The sequence below is a fragment of the Poromitra crassiceps genome (genome assembly GCF_964638095.1).
Source record: "Poromitra crassiceps genome assembly, chromosome: 22".
Classification (NCBI taxonomy): Eukaryota; Metazoa; Chordata; class Actinopteri; order Beryciformes; family Melamphaidae; genus Poromitra; species Poromitra crassiceps.
The window spans coordinates 13,215,190-13,239,983 of NC_139647.1; the positions used below are offsets into that span (position 1 = coordinate 13,215,190).

At 44.1% G+C, this 24,794-nt stretch overlaps 2 protein-coding genes across 4 annotated transcripts in view; both read right to left on the reverse strand.

Moving 5' to 3' along the window:
* Nucleotides 1-11,016, reverse strand: part of lrrfip2 (leucine rich repeat (in FLII) interacting protein 2) — a 28,812-nt gene extending 17,796 nt beyond the window's left edge. For all 3 annotated transcript variants that reach the window (XM_083658392.1, XM_083658391.1, XM_083658390.1), the window contains exons 1-3: nucleotides 10,874-11,016; nucleotides 9,671-9,826; nucleotides 2,736-2,822 (exon numbers count right to left, since the gene is read on the reverse strand). In XM_083658392.1, the coding sequence (XP_083514518.1) occupies nucleotides 2,736-2,822; nucleotides 9,671-9,754 (171 nt within the window). In that variant the 5' untranslated portion in view covers nucleotides 9,755-9,826; nucleotides 10,874-11,016. The remainder of the gene's footprint in view (nucleotides 1-2,735; nucleotides 2,823-9,670; nucleotides 9,827-10,873) is intronic.
* Nucleotides 11,017-18,173: 7,157 nt separating this feature from the next.
* LOC310796241 (endothelial lipase-like) lies at nucleotides 18,174-19,685 on the reverse strand (the record flags this gene model as incomplete). The annotated part of the gene is made up of 1 exon (XM_083658389.1): nucleotides 18,174-19,685. The coding sequence occupies one exon, from the start codon at nucleotides 19,683-19,685 to the stop codon at nucleotides 18,174-18,176; it is 1,512 nt and encodes a 503-aa protein (XP_083514515.1).
* Nucleotides 19,686-24,794: the final 5,109 nt, after the last annotated feature.

Genomic DNA, 24,794 nt, shown 5'->3' on the forward strand with positions numbered 1-24,794 from the left:
CTCTGGTAGACTGCTGAAGCAGGAAGTGACGTTCCACTTTGGCTCTCTATAATAGGGTTCAATATAATGAATTGGCACCTTGTTAACAGGCAGTTATGTACACACCCTGTAGCTGCGGACTGATGTGACATCATCATCCAGCCCCTGGTGATGTGGAAACATAGAACCGTAGCAGAAAGCCAGACAGAGAGAAACATGACATGATCATGAGAGAAAGGATTAAAAGGTGAAATAAGACAGGAAACAGAGATGGAGGAAATGTGGGAGGATACAGACCCGCTGATGACGGCTGCTGGATCTACTACTACTAGAGGCTCTGGCCTTGTCTGAGTCAGCCTAGAGACAGAGATGATAGTGATGGAAGAGTGGAAAGTAGAGAGAGGCTCGATCACAGGAGGAAAACAGATCACTGGAACACCAAACAGTCGCTATGCAAAGCCAGAAGCATGCAAAAAAAAAAATCTCATTCATGTTTATAACGGATCTCATAAAACAAGCTCAAATATGTAACCCCTTTTAAGCGCAGCATCATTAATAATAATAATATACATAAGAACAGCTCGTATACATTGTTACAGCTGTTCTCTGTTCTGAAAAAGTAAAATATGAGCTGTGCACACTAAAAATGTCTGCTTCTCTTAACTGTGTTGATACACCACAGATTAAGTCCATGCAAAAATGGCACCTGAACACAATGAATCATTTGAAAAGTATTTGGAAGAGTAGAGAAAAAAGGTCCAGACCACCTTCTGACATGCAGAGTCACTCCCCCTGAATAAGAAGGTCCAGACCACCTTCTGACATGCAGAGTCACTCGCCCTAAATAAGAAGGTCCAGACCACCTTCTGACATGCAGTCACTCGCCCTAAATAAGAAGGTCCAGACCACCTTCTGACATGCAGAGTCACTCGCCCTAAATAAGAAGGTCCAGACCACCTTCTGACATGCAGTCACTCCTCCTAAATAAAAAGGTCCAGACCACCTTCTGACATGCAGAGTCACTCCCCCTAAATAAGAAGGTCCAGACCACCTTCTGACATGCAGAGTCACTCCCCCTAAATAAGAAGGTCCAGACCACCTTCTGACATGCAGAGTCAGTCCCCCTAAATAAGAAGGTCCAGACCACCTTCTGACATGCAGAGTCACTCCCCCTGAATAAGAAGGTCCAGACCACCTTCTGACATGCAGAGTCACTCGCCCTAAATAAGAAGGTCCAGACCACCTTCTGACATGCAGAGTCACTCGCCCTAAATAAGAAGGTCCAGACCACCTTCTGACATGCAGAGTCAGTCCCCCTAAATAAGAAGGTCCAGACCACCTTCTGACATGCAGAGTCACTCCCCCCTAAATAAGAAGGTCCAGACCACCTTCTGACATGCAGAGTCACTCCCCCTAAATAAGAAGGTCCAGACCACCTTCTGACATGCAGAGTCACTCCCCCTAAATAAGAAGGTCCAGACCACCTTCTGACATGCAGAGTCACTCCCCCTAAACAAAACCAGTGGCCAAAGCCTGCTCTACAAATACACACACAGTCACCGATCACAGTGTCTCCAAAGCAAACAGTGCAGAGGCATATTTCCTCAGTGAGGTACTGTACGGTGCAGTCAGTGAGTCAGGTTGAGGTAGACGGTCAGGGTTGAATCAGTGAGGTACTGTACAGGGCAGTGAGTCAGTGAGTCAGGTCTGGGGCTCAGTCCCACACAGCACATCAAGCTGTGTTAGTAGTGAGAGTTTGTGATACTCTCTCGCCGGCCTACCATCCACTGGTGGATCTGACCCCACTTCCTGTTGCCACTGCTGGACGAGTGGTGGTAAGAGTGCTGGACAGAGGAAGGAGGAAGTGGAAAACAAAACACACTTTCACTCAAGTCACAAGTGGTGCTCAAAGAAACCATGGAAGCAAGAAAGTTAAGTGGTGAAAAACATCTGGATGACATTTACTTTAAGAATAGACAATATGATATAATGAGAAGAATTAAAATTAAAAGACCCCGATTAAAGAAAAGAAAGAAAGAAGAGACAATATGGTTTGATCTGTGGACATGCAGCACTTTTAGTTTTCTTTCACTGCGTGTGGATTTTTGTGTCTGAACTATTAGATGAATCTAAATGTTGCTTTTTGGCTGTAATGCCGAGTAGCAGGTCCTCTGCGCCAGTCGAGGGATTCCATGAAGATTAACTGTTTGCAAACTCTGGGGGAAATCATGAAATAGCCAAGTGTCCCTGCTCAAAACAAACAAGTGAAGATATAAGAACAGAAGGGAGAAGTGGTCGATTTCCAGGTGCAACCTAGCTAGGTCTATATTGGGAGCAGGAGAAGTCACAGAGCACCTTGGCCCATTCAGATGTTACTGTACATCAGCGATACTCAACCCGAGGCTCGAGAGCCTCATGCGGCTTCTTTATGGGTAGGTGTGGCTCTTTGAAGTCCTACTTAAAATACATAAATAAACAAACATCTAAGAATAAATAATGGGGGGAAAGGGACTTTTTTGGATTGTGGCTCTTCCAAAGATTTTTGGCCAGCGCAAGCAGGCCCTATATCTGGCTTTGTCCAGTCCAATTTGCGTGCCGATTTGAGTGCCGATGCTCGTGGACGCTTTATTGCGCTGGCCATTTGCTAGGTTCCGACCTAGCCTTGTTTTTTGTCAATGTGGCTCTTGAGTTAGGGAAAAGGTTGAGTAGCACTGCTGTACATCTTTGCTGTGAGGTCAGGTTTGCTTTATATATACCTCTTTCTGTTGCCGTTCAAGTTCCCTCATTCGGATATCCCTGGCCTCCGCCCGAGCCGCCCTCTTAGCTGCCAGCCTCGCCTCCGCCTGTGGGACACAACATGAACACACTTGTTAAGCCGTGAATGGAACCTGGCAGAGGTGCCTTTTCTCCAGGGAGCCGCCCAGCAAAGAGGCGGTGTGCAGGGAACAAAAACACAAGGAAGGGGATAAGATCGTCACTTCATGGAAAAACAGTAGTATTCACGTTTATCAGTTCGGGGACAAGAGAGGAAGGCTCAGGTGTTATTGCTGAGGGCCGCGAGGGCCCAACTCGGTCCCTAAGCCGGAAACTAGAGAAGCAACCTTTTGACGACGAGACTGACTTTATGGTAGGGCTGAATGATTTGGGGGAAAAAACAACAACACTGTTGTTTTGCTGAATATTGCAAATTGCTTTTTCTTCTTCAATGCAAAAATAAAAATAAATAAATATGAAAAAATAAAAAATTATAATAATAACAAACAAACAAATAAATAAATGGATTTACAAAAATGAGATGCTAATGATGACAAATGGCTTTGATTTCACAGATATGTAAACTGACTTGTAGGACAGGAATTCTGCACAGTCAGTCAGCATCAGAACACTGTTTAGGTAAGTCTTGTAAAAGACCTCACCTGTTGATAACAAATGGATTTGGAAATGGCAATATTCAATATTGCCTTTTCAATGTTTTTCATAGAACAACTGAATATTCACAAATGCCAACCCACAGTTGTTGTGCAAATGTGCATACATATATAGGGACAATGTCGTGACGTTCACTCCATAGACAATCATCTATTAATAATAAGAATGATGTGGACAGTGCATGATACACTCTCTTCAGACCCCATAAAGTATGGGGTGTCCTGGTTGACCAGTGCACCCCCGTGAGTCACAGTCCTCAAATCCAGTCCAGAGTGAGTGCCTGGGATGCCTCATCAACAACAGCAACATGTGCTAACCATCCGTTTCAGGGAGGCTAATTTGAGGACCTCATGAGGGACATGTCAATAGTGAACAAACAACAGACTTATGTAGAAGTATCAAGAGAGGATCAACAGTGCTTCAATACAGTTCTGTTCTGTTCAGTCAGTAAAGATCATGGAGGCGGTTTCGCAACTTCTAACTACTAGCCGGTGCATTTTGCTGTTAAAGCCAAGCACACATGATTGAACCAACAAGTCCAAAGCTAAGCTAAGCAACAAATCACGCTGCCTTTAAATCACGCTGTCTTTTCAAATGTTCCTGGGTGAAAAGTGAGAAGAGCCATTACACAATTTGCTTCCAACTGAGGCAGTATATAAACAGGGGGTAATTTTGCAGGGTACCTCAGCAGCAGCAGGGTCTAATTTAGGCAAGCCACGACGCAGCCCTGACAAGGCCCATGACACCAGCGACTACGTACACTACCCTTTCCTCACCTCCATATAATGCTAATTAGCAAACGTGCTCTGAAACTAAACATCCCACCCACAAAGAAAGAATGGCACACTTATAGCCGATGAGATGAGATGACACCCAGCTGTTTATCTTGGACTCAAAGAAAGGTCCATAAATACTGTGTGTATATTAGCTGGCTGCACATAAACATTGTCAACATTCCAGCAAACGCTTATCAGTGCTGCCAGAGTGGAGGGCCTGTGGGTACGGGTGAATCCTGTTACAATAATAGCCTGACTCTGAGTAGAAAAAACACAGCTAAAAGCACTGAACAATCAACCAAAATCCAGGTTCCTTTAAGTCTGAAAAAACTCTGCTGACAGCTGTTATGTGCATTTTGATGTTATTATTTTTGGAGCACTTTATTTGTAGTTTGTAGTGACTGAGAATGTATCTTTGTGCTGTTCAAGTACATGTTTAAGTGTGAAAGAACTAAGGCAGTCGCTCGCAAACTCATAGTCATGAATGCTTGATACCCTGAAGAAGACACTTGCTGTCGAAACGTTGGAATTTTATCATTAAAGAAATATTTTCCATCGTGACTACGATTGTGCGACTGCCTTCCTTCCTTCACACTTGTCCGCCCACTGTGGTCAGCACATCTTCCACACTGGCGTACGGCATGCGCTCCTCTTCTCTTTCTTCTAGAGGTAGACAGATTAATCGGCCGGTTATTGGCATTTTGCAGCCATTTTGAGATAATCATCGGCCGATGCCTGGCCAATTAAAAAATATCTGCACGTCTGCTCTTAACTGGCACTGGGACTAAAAACAAAGATGTTGCTACTGTGTGCACTAGCCTAGTAGCCTAAGCCTACACTAACGTTATTTATTTTTTATTCAAGTATATTTACAAATTTCCATTCTCTCAGAAACAAGGAGATGCTGTTATCTGCTGATAGTTTTTTTTTTAACAACACATCCCGACTCACACCATTTTTTGATTAAATGTGGACATTTATATTTTAGTTTATACTTTTTTTTTTAAATAAGTGCACTGCAGACAGAGTGCAGATCTCCTTAAGCAAATCGATAATGCAGACAACAACATTAGTGCTAAACAAATGTTCATTTAAGTTCAGCAATTTTGTGTCTCATTTGTTATTAAATTTATGTATTTTATCAGATGCAATACAACAACAACAACAACAACATGATATCGGCATCGGCCATTGAAAAACCCATATCGGTCAACCCCTACTTTCTCCATTCAAGTACATTTTTAAACCTAGTCAGAAAAACCCTGCTCTAAAAATATGAAAAGAGGAAAAGGCTCTTCTTGTGGGTTGGTTAGAAAGAAGAAGCCACCTGTGCTCAGCTGGACAGGCTCTGTAGTTTGTAGTTGTATAGGAGCATAATAATCATCTGGTGTCACAATGATGAGGTAGCTTATGTTAGCATCTGATGGTCTGACTGATGGTCAATGAACAAAACCAGGACCATGTGCATCATGCAGCAACCAGGCGACCTCATGCTACTCAAGCCCATTCGAGGAAACTACATCTTTCAACAGCCCAAGTTTGGCACTGATGACATCACTGATGACATCATCACTGATGACATCATCACCATTTCAACAGCCCAAGTTTGGCACTGGTGACATCATCATCACCGTTATCCATTCCTGACTGACCATTCGTGACTGAATGAATGAATGACTCACCCCAAAAAGCCTCCTCTTGACCACACACTGCGCAGGCTGCGCACGTGGTAAAAATAGGCGGAAAATATGCATGTATATTGTATGGTCAATATACACAACTTAAATATTATCAATGTGAAGAAATGTGAATAAAAGAATTACTAAAATATTAGCAAATATTCAGAGTACCGGTACTTTTATCATGTGAATTGAATTCATAAACAAACGTTTTCCTCAACTAAATCAAAATACCAGATGTACATGCCATGTGGATTGTGGAACATTTTCATAATTGGTTGTCCCAACAGTATTTGTGAGCATCTGTCAGACCTCATCATTAGCCATCTCCTGGGGCTGCTGCCCTGAATGAGGACCAGCCAATTCTCCATGATGTGATTTTGAAACCTGTCAATACTCTCCTCTATCTGCTTGCGTGAGCAGCTGATGGTCATCCTTTGTCACATCCAGGCAGCCTTAGGCCTGGAACAAAGCAGACATTGTTGCTGTGTTTTTCGTGCAAGGTTGACGAGGAGGTAAAGTCTCGATGGTGTGCGAACTCGTGCATGAGGAGAGGGAGAAAATGAGTGAGCGAGCGAGAGAGAGAGAGAGAGAGAGCCGGCTGGCCCCATGCTCTGCACCTGTCGAGCTGCATGACAGTATGACCTGCTCCGCACAGCAGCACAGCTGAGCTCTCTGTCTCTGGTCCTATCTATAGCCTTGCCCATCCGGCCCCAGCTCCCCGCAGCCACATCATGAGACTGACTGGAGGGGTAACCTGAGCAGCAGCAGCAGAACTGCACCATCATAGAGAGGCCAAAGTGGCCGCCTACTTCCTGCTTCAGCACAGTACCAGAGAGATTTTCATCCGCCATTTATTTTCCCATAGACATTTCGTAAAATGCTTATAAAAATAGTTTTACTTGTTCAAACCAAACTGTTCAGATATATTTAGAAACAGGAGAGACCATAGAACATTTCACTTGGACCAAAACGTAAAAAAATTGCGGATTTAAAGAAAATATTTTTTCGATGTCTTTTTTTAAAGTTTTGGTCTGAAATGTCCTATGGTCTCTCCCAATTCTAAATATAGCTAAACCGTTTGGTTCTGACGAAGTAAAACTATTTTTATAAGCATTTTATGAAATGTCTATGGGAAAATAAATGGGGGATGAAAATCTCTGGTACAGTGCTGAAGCAGGAAGTAGGCGGTCACTTTGCCTCTCTATTCACACACCTCCTCCAGCAGCACTGTGGGCAATGAGGGTCCAGCAGCAGTCTACCATGAGATCACCTGGAGTACGCCAACACTGAGTGTGTGTACATACAGAGAGTATACAGAGTATACCAAATTCAAGCTTCACATTTGGCATATCCGTGATACTCTTTTAATAACTGCGAAATAATCTAACTGACTATTTCCATAAACTAGATACAAACTGGTTATAAGCTGATAGCTGGCTTTAACAAAATATTTTCTCTTTTGAAAAACAAGGCTGCGCAGTTACATAGGCTCACTCGAGGTGCACTACTAGACTGTTGTATACTATGTTGTGCAAACGACTAACCTTTGAGTCTCTGTTGCAACATACAATTATTACACCATGACTGGTTCTTGACCATGTTGATTGCTTAGTGTTTCCATTGGAACAGTGACAAAAAAAACTAACGCACCATATTTTATGTTATTATTACATGAAATATATACAGGAGCTGTTAAAAAATGTGCTTTATCACTGGGCTGAAAGCTGGATCTAACTGTCAGTCTTAAACACAGCAGCCACTGAAGCATCCAGTTACCAAAAGAAAGTGTAATATTTGGCTTGTGGCATGCTCTCTCTAGCCAGTGGAAGGTCTTAACAGACTTCTAATGTTCTAACGGTCTGTGGAAAAAGCCAGTGGGACACTTTCCATTTCAACAGTGTCTCCAGAGGCCACTCACTGGAGTTTGCATGGTCTCAATCCACACTTTGGGAGAAAGTTAGTGAAGGAAGAAAAGGTAGAAAAGAACGTTTACGCCAACGCGTTTCAGCCTAGTGGCCTTCATCAGAGCAGAGTCTGATTGCACAGGTGTGCTGTCAAGACTCAAAGAGTGTCTTGTTAATATTACAAAGTAGAATGACAATGAAAATCATTATGGACTATGAACTATAGCTTCCCCTCCCACACAAACACCCCCCCCCCCCAAATCACTGCAGCCAGTGATTCGTTTGTTCAACACCATCAGCTCCTTTAGATCTTAAATCTCACAGGCAATAAGTATGAGATGATCGTCTAATTCTAACGCTTGGCCGCGGTCAGATTTGTAAGCAAGCTGCTGGTATTTAGAAGGACTGACGGCTCAGTAACGCAAGAAGGAGGCTGCTCGGCTGGTGATAGTGCAGGCTCAAATTCAGAGTCTTTCTCAGCAGTGAAGCCGTGCCAAGCGCAGGCAGGCAGGCAGGTTCGAGCCTCTCTTAGCAAGCACAGACAGACACCATGAGCCAGAAGAAGCTGCAGTGTTTTGAAGATTTGTTTGTGTAGACGCCGGCGATGTGCGACAGGTTACAGATTGACCCAATGAACTCCCTGCACACACAGTTGATCCAACCTCTGGTTTGCCCCAGAAAAAGAGTTTCATTTAGAACCTGACTGGGTGGGTCAGATGACTCATGTTTCTATGATCGGCCTGCATGACTATAAAGAGAGCAAATGGAGCCTTGCGCTTAGTGCCCCTGTGTATGAGGCACTGCACAGCTTTCACAGGCACGGATGAAACATTCTTCAACTACTAGATCAAGATCTAGATCTCAACTATTGAGACTTCTAGGAAAGGCATGATTTGTTCAGTCAGTGTTACATTTCGTCGTAAAAAAAAAATGGGTAGAAATCATTCAAATAGATCAGAAACCTTATAGAGAAAAACGACTTACTATTTAATCTATGCCAAACTAATAAAACAAATGCGAAAATGTGAAAATGTAACGCAAGGCCAATTTTCAACCGGCAGAAAGTTGGCCTCGTATTACACGTTTTCACCCACCCACTCCTTTCTGAAAAAGCAAAGGAATGGAAACCCTGCAGTTGAACAAAATGGAATAATCCCAGAGCAAGTCATTACATGCCGGGCAGCTTCACTCCTCTGCCCCCCCCCCTCCCACCCCACCCCACCCCAGCAAGCTAAAACGCTACAAGTCAAGTCAATCTCTCTCTCTGTGGTCCAAACCAGCTGTCTCCACTCGCCTGGGCTAAGGCACCATTTGACTAGCGGAACCTGAATATCCACATATCGGTATATTCATTTAGAGGACCATTTGCAGAATTCACTTGCTTCTAAGCCCCTACACTTTAAATCATCATGGTAACATATGCCTCCTCAATAATCATAGATTCAGCATATCCTCTTGTCTTTGGTTGATTATAAGGATGGGTGTTTTCAATTACTTTCACTTGAGTACATGATCTAATTGATGAAATCAATGATTTCATATAGTGCATGCACTAGTCAAGAGGTGGAGGAAAGTAGAGAGGATACAATCTGGAGTGACATGAATGGTAAGTAAACAATACCCTACTATCGAATTATGGCAAATGCCAATCAATACCAACACCATGCATGTGTGTATATGCAGCATGTAAATATTACTTCCATGTTGTTGCTTGATAGCTCTGCACAGAACTTCATAACAAACCTATAGTTTGGACATGTTTATCTGCCAATCTGTTGCATATCAGCTTTGAAGATCAGGTTCACCCCATGCCGAAAAACAATACAAAAAAACACACCCGGTGTAATTGCAAGCAAACAATCAAACACAGTGTATATATTCTGATGGTGAATGAACTTACCTCCCGGGCAATGCTACTCAAGGCCTCATCCTCTGCTGAGAACCGGTCCTTAACAGGGGCACGCTTCCTACCTGGTGTCCCCATGTTGCCTGAGAAACTTCAGCTCCACCAATGATGTTTAAAGCCAAAGATGTAAACAGGAGGGTATGTAAACACCTAGAAACAAACAACAAAGGTGTCTGAGTGACAATTCCTCGTTCTCAAACAAAACAGAACATACATACAACAAATATGTTAAGACTAGCAATTATAATCATCATTTTCAGTTCGAAATGCATGCCTCCAGTTTTAAACACTTAATTGAGCCAGGTTAATTCTCACTCATCTCACTAACAAAGCACTATCACACTCCCAATCTCCTACTGCCATTCCTGCAACAACATACTGCTACAGACATTCTATGTCTGGCTCTCCTAAGGGCTTTGGATAAAACACTGTAGCTGACATGAACCAGCTGTCAAATGTGTCACACAAGACAAGACCAATGCAACCGCAGTATTTGGTTGATCATAAATGATCTTATTATCTTAGAGAATACCACTCCTCATCAGCCAAGTAGCAGTAGCTGTTTGATTCTAGACAAAAAGAACACTGCGGTTTACTGGAGCTTACCGGGGCACTGGTAAGAAAACGCCCAGATAAGGACCCAGGCTGAGTCAGTGAAGCAGCGCAAGACATGTATTTGATGAGCTATCTTTCGTTAGCTACTACAACTATAGAAATATCAACTCGGAAATCCCGTCTAAACTTTTCCATTCATCTAATAATAAACAGTTTGCTCAGCTAACGTTAGTGACTCTGAGATGTAACTAACGTTAAATGACACAACTGAACTGCTCCGTTAGCCGACACACCAGCCAGCCACCAGTTATAGCCAGCTAACTGGTCAGCTAGCTAACTAGCATATCGTTACCTCATCCCGACTTACCACCGAAAAGTTACATTCTCTAACGTTAAGGGTTACTCGGCTTCCGCTGAATCTAAAGCATAGAAACAGACATTATCCATTCCACACATGACCGTTGAATTGCAATGACCCCCCCCAACACAGAAGACAGTCCCTGGGACGCGAGGCTAGCTGACTAATATAGCTGGCTAGCTTGGTTAGCCAGCGGAGCTAACCTCGACTTCTCCTGAGAGACAGGGCAAACTGGCACTGATCCTCACGTCACATTCCCCCCCAAAAATATATCCTCGCCGAACCTTCAGAGAAAACTCGATACTTCCAAGGTGTAGTCCCTTTTCTCCCAGTGGTTTATCAGAGCGCCATTCCCCTTCTCCTCAAAGATTGGGAGTGTTTTTGTCCACACTGACAGCTGTCATCATCGCCTCTCCACTGCTCTCCCCTGCCCTCTCCTTACCCACTTTCCACTTTCCACACGCTGGTTAGCCGAGATTCCCGGATGTTGGGAAGGGTGTGATGCTGCCTTCAAGTGCTGTCACACATAACAAAGTTTTGAGCGCACAAGCTGTTTCAACAACTGATGACACAAATTGCTGTATTCATTATTATGATTAGGCTGTTATTATTGTGATTATTATGACGATGATAATTATTTTTTTCTTGTTATTGTTGTTGTTATAATTGGTATTCTGTGTGTTTCTACTTTAACTCTGTCATCATGCATTTTTGTTTTTAATAAATAAATGTCAAGCTGCATGCTGTTCATCACATCAGGATTCATACACCTAGGTAGTAGCTTGCAGTGTGTGCACACAGACCATCTGCAGACTGAAAACTATAGTCCTAGTAACAGAATGTGGGAGCTTATGTGTAGCACCTGAAGGCAGCATTCCGCCAGTGACAGTGTAGCTGTAAATGAGTCAAATACCGGTACCAATCGGTAACAATGCTTATATTTTAGTACCATATAAATAATCTTATACGATATTGTACAATGCAATTACACAGTAATATAACATTTTATTCTTGTGCACCAATAAATGTAATGGAGAAAGATGTGACTGGTGATATGCAAGCACATTAAATGATACAAATGTTATGGTGGCAAGTAGCAAGGAAAGTAACATAAAGCATGCATACAAACGATGAAAGTATGTAGGAATTTCTCTAGTCATTGAACCACCAAGGCTGATAAAGGCTGCGATATTAATTTTCTCCACGTGAGGGCAGTAGCGGATAATAATTGTATGTGTCAGTGGTCCTGGCACTTGTTGGAAAACATCAGGAGAGGTCTGTGATAATCAGATAATCATTAATTCGAGCTGGCTGGCAGATAAGATAGGCCATAAACAAAGGACAATTTTCTCATCAAAGTGCACCACATATGGATAAACTGAAAAACATATGGTAGCCTAGCCTTGTGTATCAAAATAAAAACACAAGATAACACATCATGTCCACCTGCTCCCTTGATTGCATCGCCCAATTATGATGATTGCAAAGTAGCCTACTAAAAAAAAAATATTCACTGAAACGTTGACATCTTAAATGCAGTCCGTAATCTAGAGTATTGTGGCAATATAAGTCAGTTACCCAAAATAGCATTGATTCAGAGCAACTTTCAGTGAGTGCAACAGTAGAATAACTTTAATTCCCCTATTGCCAACACTAATAACAACCAATAGCAAGAAATGCAAGCCACTTCTAACCCCTTTCCATTTTATTTTGAGACGGCACAGCACCTGGAAGACAAGAGGGATCTTCATTCAGAACCTGCATGGGAATCCCCTGCCCGGCAACCATAACACACACACACACACACACACACACACACACACACACACACCGACACACACACACACACACACACACACACATACACACACACACACACACACACACACACACACACACACACACACACACCGACACACACACACACACACACACACACACACACACACACACACACACCGACACCGACACACACACACACACACACACACACACACACACACACACACACACACACACACACACACACACACACATTATTATTATTCCTCATTACAAGCAGAAGTTAATGACTGTTTTGTCGCTGATCACCCCTCTGTTTTCCATCGTGCAGACAGAGCTTACTGCAGTCTTAACACAGAGACACCATCCGCCACACAGTCTCCATGCTACCACCCCTACGGTAAACTTTCCATGTAGTCATCATTTCAAACGTTAATTAACTGGCTTTTACAGTCATAATAATAAAGGATCATGCCTAAATAGATGGTTTATGCACAACAGTGGATTCTGTTATGTTATACACCTGCTGAGCATACAGTAATAATGATAATTACAACTCTACAGCATTTTCCCTAATGAAATGCCAATGCTACCAGCTAGAATAGACAATTATTATATGACAACATGAGAATGGGGGGAAAAGAACAAGAAAAAATAACATTATATTGCCCAGTGTAGGAAAAAAATGGACACTGCTGCTGGCTCTGTCCACAAGCCTGTGACAATGTGTTTTATTGATAAGATAGTAAAATGGTCTAGGATGAAGGGTTTACTTGCAGAAAACAAAAAAAGTGTGTGCATTTATCATTGGACAACACACCAATGCTGGAAGTTGTGGAGGAACACAAAAGGCCTGAAGGCAGCCAGACAGTGCTTTAGTGTGTTTGCCTAGCTTTATGGTCCCTTTAAAAGCCCATAAACACTCAAGCTTGTTTTTCTGGGATGCACAGACGTGTACTCAGCTGCAAACCTGCAACTGTCTCTCTATCCTTCAGTTTTAGATAGTATCTTTTTTGTTGTTGTCTAGTAGCTGTCCTACTCTGTCACCATCACCTTGTGTAACAGTAATGTTGCCGCACAGGTTTTTGAGTGTGGATTTGTGCGATTTCAGTTGCTGTGTGTAGCATCAAACCGTGACCAGCGACTGGAAGAGTCTCCTACTGCGCTAACAGGACTGGCTGAATTGTTAACTGGTCTGTCTTTAACCCACTCTGACTCTCCTCAGACAAGGACCACAAACCGTGGAGCCCCCCAACATGTAATTACCCCATGGGGAGCAATGCTGCGCCCTCTCCCCATCTCCCCTGGAGCCCTTTGAAGATGCCCCATAGGGAGCCTGGATGTAATCAGCAGCACACATGACTCATTGATCACCCCTCTGCGCCCTTCCAGGAACGCAGCAGAAGGAGGAGTGGACGGACACAGCAGCAGCAGCAGCAGCAGCAGCAGCAGCAGCAGCAGCAGCAGGGGGAGGGTATCCTGTCCTCAGACTGTGCAGACACACCGGAGGTGGGGATGCAGGATGGCACACAGCACTAGACAGTGCTATAAAGAATCGGATGGGCATTGATTTTGTGGGATGGTGGTTAGCTCAGTCAGGTTGTTAGAGTGGTTACTCATTAGCTTCTTAATCAGGAGACAGGAAATCTGCAGTGTTTGTTTGGATGGAAAGCAGACTCTTGTCTATTTATGGCAAATACTGTATATAGGCCTAGTTGCCCAACACTGAAACGTGTAATTTGTAATCAGTGACATCTTCCTTGTTTATTCCCCCTTTTCTTTAGCACGCCTCATGTGTTATTTTCTACTAAATGTTCCCACTCGAATGGCCTCAAAATGTGAAAACATGTGAAAAAGAAGTGATCCGCACACCTTTGGAGCTCTCTTTTTCCACTGTCAGGTATATTTTGATCCAGCACCCAACCCAGTGTTTTTTTTTTTTTGGATGTGCGTGTCTTGTTTATCCTCTTCTTTGGCCAACAGGTGCCAAATGTTCTGCAGGATATATTTGTGTTATTGCATTTATATGCAGTGTGTTGCAAGAATGAAGCAATAGTCGTACACTTGACAAAGTTTTAATATGTATAGCGGGATGTATTATATTGTTCTTGCACTACAAAGTGCTTCATCTAGACAAGACATCATCTTGGCGAAACAGAATGAGCTAGACTAGAGCACAGGGACCATAAAAAAGGACCATAAAAGATGTCTTTTGATGTCTCTGGCCTGCACGCTGGACACCTGTGTGCTTGAACCCAGTGACTGTCTGTTTGACATGAATATATAGTGGAGGTAACTGCAGGTCATTGTCAAGCCGGTTAAAGGAACACTCCGCCAAATTTTCTACCAGCTTTGTATCATGACAAAATCTGTAGTATATCAGAGAACTGTAAACAGTTTTGAAGACATTCATTTAGTTTGACAGTTATTGAGAGTTGATTTGAGTTCAGTTGTGGACCAGTGACGTCATTCATGCACAAATGACACCACTGGTCCACAACACTGTCAAACCGAATGAATGCCTAAAAAACAGTGAAGGCAATGTTAAAGGCCATGAGAGTGTGTATGATTTGCATCGTTTATAAAGTCCATACATAAAAATGTAAACATGTCTCATCGCCAAATGCTTTGAGTTCAAATGTGTCCAAATTCAACAACACCAGCTTTTTTGTTCCCTTTAGTTTTCTCATCACCCGGAGGCTGAGAAATCTTTTGCAACCCGCCTGACCACATGCAAAATAGAAAAGTGTATTTTCCCAGTCTGCCGTTATGAAGAACATGTGCGAGTCGACGCTTTCCATTTGGATTGAATTGTCCCTTTTCACTGGCAGGCCGGGGCGGTTCTGGATGGCTTGGTTTTCTCACACAGGTTCTATAGCTGCTGCTGAGAGAGGAGAAGGGAAGGGCTGTGTGTTTCGTCCAGGCCTGTTCAAGATGGCAGAACAGGAACCAGGCGAGCGTGGCGCCGCAGACGAGGTACACACACACCCAAGTCATTGTCGATGACCACAGCGGAACAATGACACTCTGGGAGCAGCAGAAATGGCCTGCAGGCAGCGGGGGAAAGTTCAAAAAGCCAGCGGAGGAATGCCGTCCACTCACCAGAGGCTAGGAGGAGAATGGCCGTTGATCACATTTATCTTGTCAGAGATGGGGAGCTTTTGTTTCGGAGATAAGTTAACATATTTCCCGCTTGCTTGTCTTCATTCTCTCTAGATAGATTGTGTGTGTGTGTCTGTGTGTGTTTGTGTCTGCGTCTGTTTCTTTGCAGCTTTTTAAATGGTTAGTATTGTGTGAGGTGGCAACTATTTAAAGGTCTATAATTCTTTATTTGCCAGCATTTAGCATCCTCTTGTCCCCCCCCACCCCCCCACCCTCCAAGCTCTTAGGGCTACACCCTTTAGGAAAAGAATGGTTAGCCTAATCAGGAGGGTCTCCTTTGGTGGGGAAGGGGGGTTACTTGTTTGCCAATTGACATTTGGTGAAAGAGTGTTAGATGAAAAAGCACCTCACACCATGAGGTAAAAGCCTCACACCCGCAGTCGCCACCTCATCTCGGCCATGTTGTGTTTGTGTGTAAAGAAAGAGGAACTTGTTTTGCTACAGTCTGCCCAGACGGCCACACTCTCGCTAAGCGGTGTGAAGTGTGTTGTTGATATACTGTGCAACTGAAATTACTTTCAAACTTTTTTAATGGAAAGAAACATTTAATATTTTACATTGCCTTACTGCGGCAGCATTTTCCCAGCCTAGCCCTAGTGGATGCAATTACACTGTTAACCTGTATTTATGACCCCAGGATTGGCACCTGTTATCCTAGCATTATCATTAGAATAGTACAGGCTCATTGCTTAACCTGTAATTACTTTGGTGTAACAACAAGATGGGTGCAGTTGTGCAATATTGATTGGTGAAGTGCAGGCCAGGGTAGCATTAGCAGTTAGCAGTGTGTGTGTGTGTGTGTGTGTGTGTGTGTGTGTGTGTGTGTGTGTGTGTGTGTGTGTGTGTGTATACTAGAAATTAGCGTTCATTTCTAGGGTGGAGGAGGCTCTGGAGACGATGCGCCATGGCCATGGGTGCACTTTTTTTTGGGGTGTGACCAAACTCTTGCCGAAATTCGGCACTGCACTATGTCGCGTCCCCACCAGCACACCCCCAAATTTTGAAGTCGATTGGATGAACGGTTCTCGAGATACATAAAAGCCATGTTCTGATGGGTCCAATTGCACAAAATTTGACACTGCACTTTCTTGGGTGCCCAACAGCACACCCACCAAGTTAGAAGGGGATCGGACGAACGGTTCTCGAGAAATATATATATTTCTGTTGCCAGCAGGTGGCGCTATGACTCCGGTATGCTTATGTCTGAAATTGGGCACCGCACTATGTCGGGTTCCCAGTATCACGCTCCCCAAGGTTGAAGTCGATCGGCCGAATGGTTTTCGAGATAACGGCTTTTTATTTTGCTAGTAGATGGCGCTATGACTATTCATGTGTCCAAAATTGGGGACCGCACTCCATCGGGTTCCCAGCAGCGCACTCCCCAAGTTTGAAGCCGATCAGATGAACGGTTCTTGAGATAAACAGTAGGTGGTGCTATGACCTTTTCGGGGCCGAAACCCTAGGCTCGCCCGATCAGGCAATGCACAATCGCCTGCTCTATTGGCAAAGAGCATGGAAGGAAAGAGACGAAACTCCGGCCACTTTTGGAAACAGAATGCGCCTCGCAGTGGTCAGCTGCGGTAGCGCGGGCCCCTATAATCAGCCTCTCTAAACAGTAACTCAACGGGAGAACACTCTAAATTTCGTGGATTCACATCTTTTCTGGGCGTACTGTAAATCTTGATTGAAGTGGTGTAGTGCAGGGATGTAAAACAACAACCATATTGTGGAAACTAAGCAAAATTTTTCGTTTTTTTCTTTTAGTTTTTTCAAGATAAATAGTAAATGCAAAGGACCCGAGGTTAAAACCACGGCAACGCACTTCTGACGGAGTGGACGACAGCCGCATTAGCTATTTATCTTGAAAAAACTAAACAAAGAAAACGAAAAATTTTGCTTAGTTTCCACAATATGGTTGTTGTTTTACATCCCTGCACTACACCACTTCAATCAAGATTTGCAGTACGCCCGGAAAAGATGTGAATCCACGAAATTTAGAGTGTTCTCCCATTGAGTTACTGTTTAGAGAGGCTGATTATAGGGGCCCGCGCTACCGCAGCTGACCACTGCGAGCCTGTGCGAGGTTCTTTTGGCGCTGTCACGCTTCCAAAAATAAAAAATGGCGGAGGCTGCTGGGCGCTGATGTTGCAATGGGGCAATATGGAGCTGTCAGTTCTTTCCATAAAAGTTCTTTGCTATTGGCATGCACAATTCAGCACAATTGCATCACTGATGACATAACTGTCACTGATGATGTCACAATGCCTATGACATCACTGATGATGTCAGAATGCCTATGACATCATCAGTGCCTATGACATCATCCGTGAGGTCATAAGATGATTTTGGTCAATAATGATGTCACTGATGACATCACTAATAAGTGAATTTTATTTTTGCAAAAACTTAATTTACATTATGTACATAAAAAAAGACGCATACAGTAACACTGCAGAGATCACGTGCAATGAGCTCAGTTATCCTGTTCGGTTATACAGTATCAATAATCTGTCTCAGCAGAAAGGCACACTTCTTGGTCATCGACACAAAGTGCTCAAATTAAGAGAAGGCAGTGCTTCTCGGTATTCCACATTGGGTCCCCATGGTGACGGTGCATTGCTTCTTCGAAGTGCTGAATCTTTACATGGCCACTCGTTTTCTCGGTTTCACTTCCCAGCCATCACGACATTTCACGTAAGTTATCGATTCCCCTGGTGAGATTTCAGTCGTTAAAGGGTCTTGGGCACAGAAGGTGGACTTCTTCTGCGTTTCTCCAGCTTTCACGCGAATCCGCCGCACCTCCAGCACAGGCTTAGTAGGCGTGCTGTTCCAGGACCAGAACATCTGCTTCAGGGTTTTCCAGACAGAGCTCCAGGACTCGGACGGTCCTTCCCAGCTCAAACGGATCTTGAGCAAGTCGCCAATATCGTCCTCAGTGAACACCAAGAAGGTGTTGGTCAGGTTCAGACCTATGTTGTCAGGGACATCGACAAACATGTTTTCTGTATCGTGGTGGCCGCCGTACAACTGGACATGAAACGTGGGATCTGCGTTGTCTGACTTCTTTCTGTTAAACACGTGCATCTTCACCTGGTAGTGGTAGCCTCCAAACGGAGTGTCGGCACGTGTCTTCAGGTACATTTTACGGTTGCGTCTCTTGCGCATCTTTCTCGCGTTGTAGCCGATGTTGTTGCAGCGGTTCTTGCGGCAGCTGAGGCAGAGGCCCTTCTTGAAGCGATCGGGACCGGTGCACTGGAAGGCAACGCTCATGTGCTCCTTGGTCACCAGCGAGTCCACAAACAGGTGCACAGAGCGCTCGTGCTCGCAGTTCATCACCTCCATGAAATCTCCTGCCGTGTTCAGCACCTCACTCAGCGAACAGCCTGGCTGCACGTCACCTCCGTTGGGGTAGATATCAATGTGCCCGATTGGCTGCCGGATCCCAATGCTCACGCCCAAGGCCTCTCGAGTGTAGGTGTGCAGCACGTCGACAAAGTCGGCGTCGTCTGGGGAGAGGCGCTTCTGGGCCTCTACGCCTTCAAACATGGGCCCAGCCGGGTCTAGGCCAGTGATTCGGCCAATGGTTCCGCGGACATAGGTCCCCGCGTAGCCTGCTACATGCGCACCCAGACTGTAGCCAATCAGGTGCACGTTCTGCAGAGGCAGCTGCTCATCCTGCAGCCAGTTGAGCATGGTGGCAATGTCGACACCGACACCGTGGATGTGGTTGACGGCCTCTGGGTAGAGCTTTTGAGCCAGCGATATCCAATCAACAACCACGACATTGGCCTCACTCTCCCGCTGCATGACAGCAGAGACCAGCTTGTTCATCCAGTTCTCGAACATCCCGTCGATCGTCCAGCCGTGGATGATGAAGATGGTCTTGGCCGTGACATTGAAGCCACACTCCTCTAGACGCTGCTTGTTGCGAGGCTGCAGGTCGCAGCCGTCCCGATCCAGATCTAGACTCTTGTGCAGGTTGTACTTGAGCATGTTGTACTTGATGGAGTCATCAGGCGCCTTGCCGTCCACTGACGGTTCGTCAAGTCCACTTTCTCCATCTTTAAGAACGGCATTTTCCCCGAGCCCAGACGAAAGGAACACAGTAGCACACTGAAGGAAAATCCACAATGAAAGGGTAATATGATTCATTTCTCAACCACAAACGAATGTGGAGGAACCTTCTTTCTTGGATTATTAACTGTCTTTCACAGTGCCCGGTGGCGCGGTAGGTGAGTTTATGAGATCCAGTAGCTTATGTTAAAAGGAGCAACGAGAGCCAGTGGTGTGATGTGAAACCCGGTGCTCAAGAAATTTATCACTGATGACATCACCGATGATGTCATAGACCTTGTGACATCATAGATCTTGTGACATCATCAGTGAGACAAAAATTTAAACAGATATTGCCCACTTGCAAAAAGGAGTTACAATATTAATCTAGTGATCAAATTAGATTATATATAATGTATAGTTTTTAGTTTTATTTCCGTGTCATGCCATTTCTGGCCCATCCCACATGGGATTACAAGACACTATCACACCAAAATATATATAAACATCCGGCTGTACCTCAATATACAAACAAAAATAAACAACGTATATATATATATATATATAATTTTATGTATTTATGTATTTATGTATTTATGTATTTATGTATTTATTTATTTGTCCTCCCGTCAACAATTTGCTTTTCTCAGCAAATTGAACGTGGAAGAAGGATAATAAAAAAATAAAAAAATACACTCTTGCAATCAAGCAGCTCAGTGTGTTGTGGTTCAAGCATCTGGCTCGAGGCTGAGAGAATCCCCAGTTGGGCCGTAACATGAAGACTGATGACTAGACACAAAGATGATAGCATTGTGCACCACTGATAGGTCCTCCTAATCCATCCGCCGGTGTTCATCTTTCAAAACACTTGATGTTAAGTGCCTTATACATTCTTTGCTATATATAAGCAGCACGTGTAATAAAGGAGTTTAGCCTCAGCTCAGCTAACACACTGGTGGGTTTGCAGGCCACTTGTAACAGTGACGTATCAGATGGGGAGCACAACATGACAGTGAGAGACAGTCAGTGGTGAAGTAACTCCCTCATTAGACAACAGGCTCACTCGCCCAGGCATGATGGATGCTCCTCTGTAGGGGGCAGCGATGTCACATTGCCTTTGAGGAATGTGAAGTGAAGTGCAAGTCAGCTGACTGCTCTTTGAACTGACTTTATTCTCCCTGCCTCTCTTTCCCTTCACTAAACATTCGACATCCTCATTCTTCTTTCTCTTCTGGCTTATTATCCTGTCTACAATGACATCTGTTTGACATTGTATATTTTTACAATTCCTACTTTAAAAAAAAGCATTGTTGTAAATTAAAAGCTATATCCAAGTCAGATTGCTAATCATGAACCATCAATGTGCAAACCACTTTTCCAGTCTTGCAATAGTGGAATACCAATGCACACACAATCTGAGGACTCTTACCAATAGTATCATAGGCCATGTTCACATTACGGGCAAATCCGATTTGCTGATGAAGTCATTAATCATCATTAATCTTGATTGGTTTCCCAAATCCGATTTGGGAGTGTGTCCGCACTGCCACAAATCTGATTCTCAAGTCGGATCTGTGTGTCCAGACCTAAACAGCCTATCTGCATTGGTTGCTATGGTAACGACATGGGCATCAGTAAATACGTACTTTGGTGACGTGGTTTTCCTGCGCAGAAGCATTTGATCATGAGTTGCGAGTGACGTTCAAATCAGATTTGGTGGATCTGCGTGTCCGCACTCAAGTCACATCAGTCGAAAGCAGATTGGAAACTACCTCCATATGTGACACAAATCAGACTTGGAGCGTCCAGACTCATAAAACCAATCTGGATAAAGTCATCAATAGGTCACTAAAGTTCACAAATCAGATTTGGCCTCCTAGTCTGAACATGACCTTAGATGCATTTTAGATGCGTTTCAGCTCTAATGCAGTGGCAGGACCAGGCAAGCCCAGCCTGACAAATTAATTGTTTATTTGTTTATTAAACAGGATCACCATTAGCTGACACCTAGACGACAGCTAGTCTTCCTGGGGTCCAAGAAAACAATATACATTACATGACTGACCAAAAAAACACATGACACATGAGAATAAAAGAAGAAGAAAAATTAGAAGAAAGAGTAAAAAGCATAATATGTAGAATCATCAGATAAAATAATAGTTAGCCAGTGAACCAAAATTTTAACTTAAAATCAGAACATTTTTGTAATCTACAAAACAGACATAACAAGAGATATGATCAAAATAAAAAAAAGATACAAAACACAAAAAAATCACAAAAGTTTCATTTTAAAACAACTTTACTTTGATGGAACGGACTTCACCTGGAAGACTGTTCCACGACACTATAGCCCTGTGTAATATAATTGTCTGAAACGGCAGACAGCAAGCGCTTATCAGCTTTACCGGTGAAGATGAGATAAGGCCATATCTTTAAAATGCTGCCTTGGTCCTTCAAAGTCGACACGAGTGTGGGAATATTGTAACTAAAACATGGCAAACATTTGGTCTTTCTCTGTAGTCATGACTCGATTGTAGTTGATTGAACTGACTAAACAAATTAAATACTCAATTTTTCCAAGTCTTTTAGGTATGAACTTGGGTATTTCTTCAATAATAGCAAACAAACCCCAAGACGTCTACTAACTAAGGACCAATGCCACTAATAAAAGATCCACTCAATGACCTTTCATTATGCTAAACGCCGGCACACATGGCTGCATAATTGAGCCGACGTTTACAATGGCTGATTGACGAGTTATTCCCCCGCTGACACTCCAGCAACCTCACCGGTGCATTAAGGATTTATAGCAGTCCATTAGGTGTGCATATGCATGCTGGCTGTGGAGTGACAGTTATGCGTGGAGTGACAATGTCTGGGCAATCGGCCTCACACCTCACACCTGGAAAAGCCACTTAACACTGCTCAGATTGCAGCGGGCTGTGTTAGCTGATGTCAGGCTAAAACAGGCCAGATTATCGGCCTCTGGCCCTCACCTACAGGAGATCCTTCTATAAATACAGGCTGGTTCCCTCATGATAAATCCACTTACGGCACTAAGGGATGTCCTAACCTCTGTGTGGGAATGGCACATTCTGTGCTGATGGAGGAGGAAGGTTGAGCGAGGAGGAGCGGACGTCTGCCATTAGCATTCTAGCTTGTCAAATGGAAAAGTGACGTAACAGCGTGCGCCTCCTCCTCACACACTATTGTCATCTCTGCTTCGGTAGGTTAGGTTCGCTTCTCTGCCTTGAGGCATACATACAAGGCAAACTTCAGTGCTGCCATTGTAGAGACCGGCGGGCATCCTGTCCCTCGACTGCGGGATTGCCCAAGACACTCGGTAAACAGGAAGTACAAAGCCCTTAACTACATCCCCACTGTGTTTGGAGGACTGCCATGACAACACATTATAGTGGATGTTCCCAGAGAGCCGGGGGGTGTTTGTTAAGGTGGATACACACTGAGATATGCCCAGGCAGTGCCCTCCTGTGTGTGAGGCCGGGCATGCAGCTTTGGCTTACGCACTGTCTGTCACACCACCACCACCACCACCACCACCACCACCGAGGAGCCCCCTCACTGCAGGGGCCCACAATCTCTCCGAGGCAGGAATTCTCCCTCTCAGTTCCTCACAGCAAGCCTAAAATTCGACAGGAATGCCGGGGATAACAATCTCAAATAAGTGTAAACAGTCTAATCTGCTCGGTGGATCTTGACACTTGGAGTCTTGAGATAAGGGGCCATGATGAAGTGGCCGGTGAATTTCTGACACGGGCAGTGTACCTGCGTCGGCCGGCCTGCCTTCATGTTGCGTGGCTGAGGATCTCCAGACAGCTTTAGATTAGCTCCCCTCTCTCCTGGAACAACTGTCAAGGCTAATCTGCTCTGCGAGCGCAGGTCATCTGGACGCCAGATCTACCCGGCGAGTCAGGATCAAAGCTGACCTCCGCGTTCTCTCACTCTGTCTCTCTCTCCCAAACTCTCTCTCTCTCTCTCTTTACATTATCCTTCTCTTTCTTCCTCAATTTCATCCCCCTCTTCCTTGGGCTCTAATGGCCGGAGAGGCGGAAATCCCCTCTCTATACATCCGTCCCGCAGAGGATGGGATCGATCTGAATATGGGGGGAGGAGGTGATGCTGCTGGTGGGACAGATAGTGATGAGCAGTGAAAAGGAATACTGAATATTGATCCAATAGATAGAGCACACCCAGTGCCGATCAATAGTATGGATCAGGTACTGGTTGCCCCTGGTGTTCAATTGAACCGAATGAGGGGCGGCGGCTGCCGGATCGCCGGCCTGACAGGAGCCTCCGAGGACTATCTGTCATCTTTCTTCTTCTTTGCTTAGAGCTTATGTCATTTGGAAAGAGTGGCGCCAATGATTTAGCGTCACTGCGTAATAATCCCAGCTGGGGTGCGGCCATATTGTGCAGAGATCCCACGGCAAATATTATAATGGTTGTTTTGAATGGGAACGTCGAACTAACTTGCAATACAAGAACTCCTGTGATACTACTAACCCTAAACACTAGTAGCAGCAGAGCAATTTAGAGAGAGAGTGGCATCAGCGGAGGACCACAATGCATAACTCATTAGCCAATGAACAGCCAGGAAGGAGGCTCGCACTACATTTGAATGCTAAAATAAAGCTGATGATGTACAATTTGATTCTAAAAAAACAAAAAAACAAAAAACACTTTCAAAGTAAAACACAAACTGTCCATTTTGCTGCAACTCGACAGTGCTGTTTAATCCAGAACCTTACTTCCTGGAACTCTTGAGAGTAAAAAAAAAACTGGTCCATTGGAGTGAATGGAGATGTCGCGACTCTTCTATATACACGGCTCTTATAGCAGTTACTGCTGCTATCAACCTCAGTTGTGTTCATATGTTTTTCAGTTACAATGGCAACAACACACTGTAGACAGGTGTTTTATGGCCCTTTAACACCCTTCTGGACTTCTGCTATCAATATCATAAGTACGTTCCCCTATGAGTTAAACTGTCATGTAGCTGCTGATTTTATCGATTAATAATTTCCAACTGTGTGTAGATAGAGTATCGCTGCCAAGTGGCAAGTTGGATTGAATTTCAAGGGATGCTTTGATGCGAAAACCTGACCTCATCCACACAATGTGCCAACACACGCTAATAATACCCTGGATTCTCCAAGAGAAACATGTTTTGATCAATCTGATCCTCAT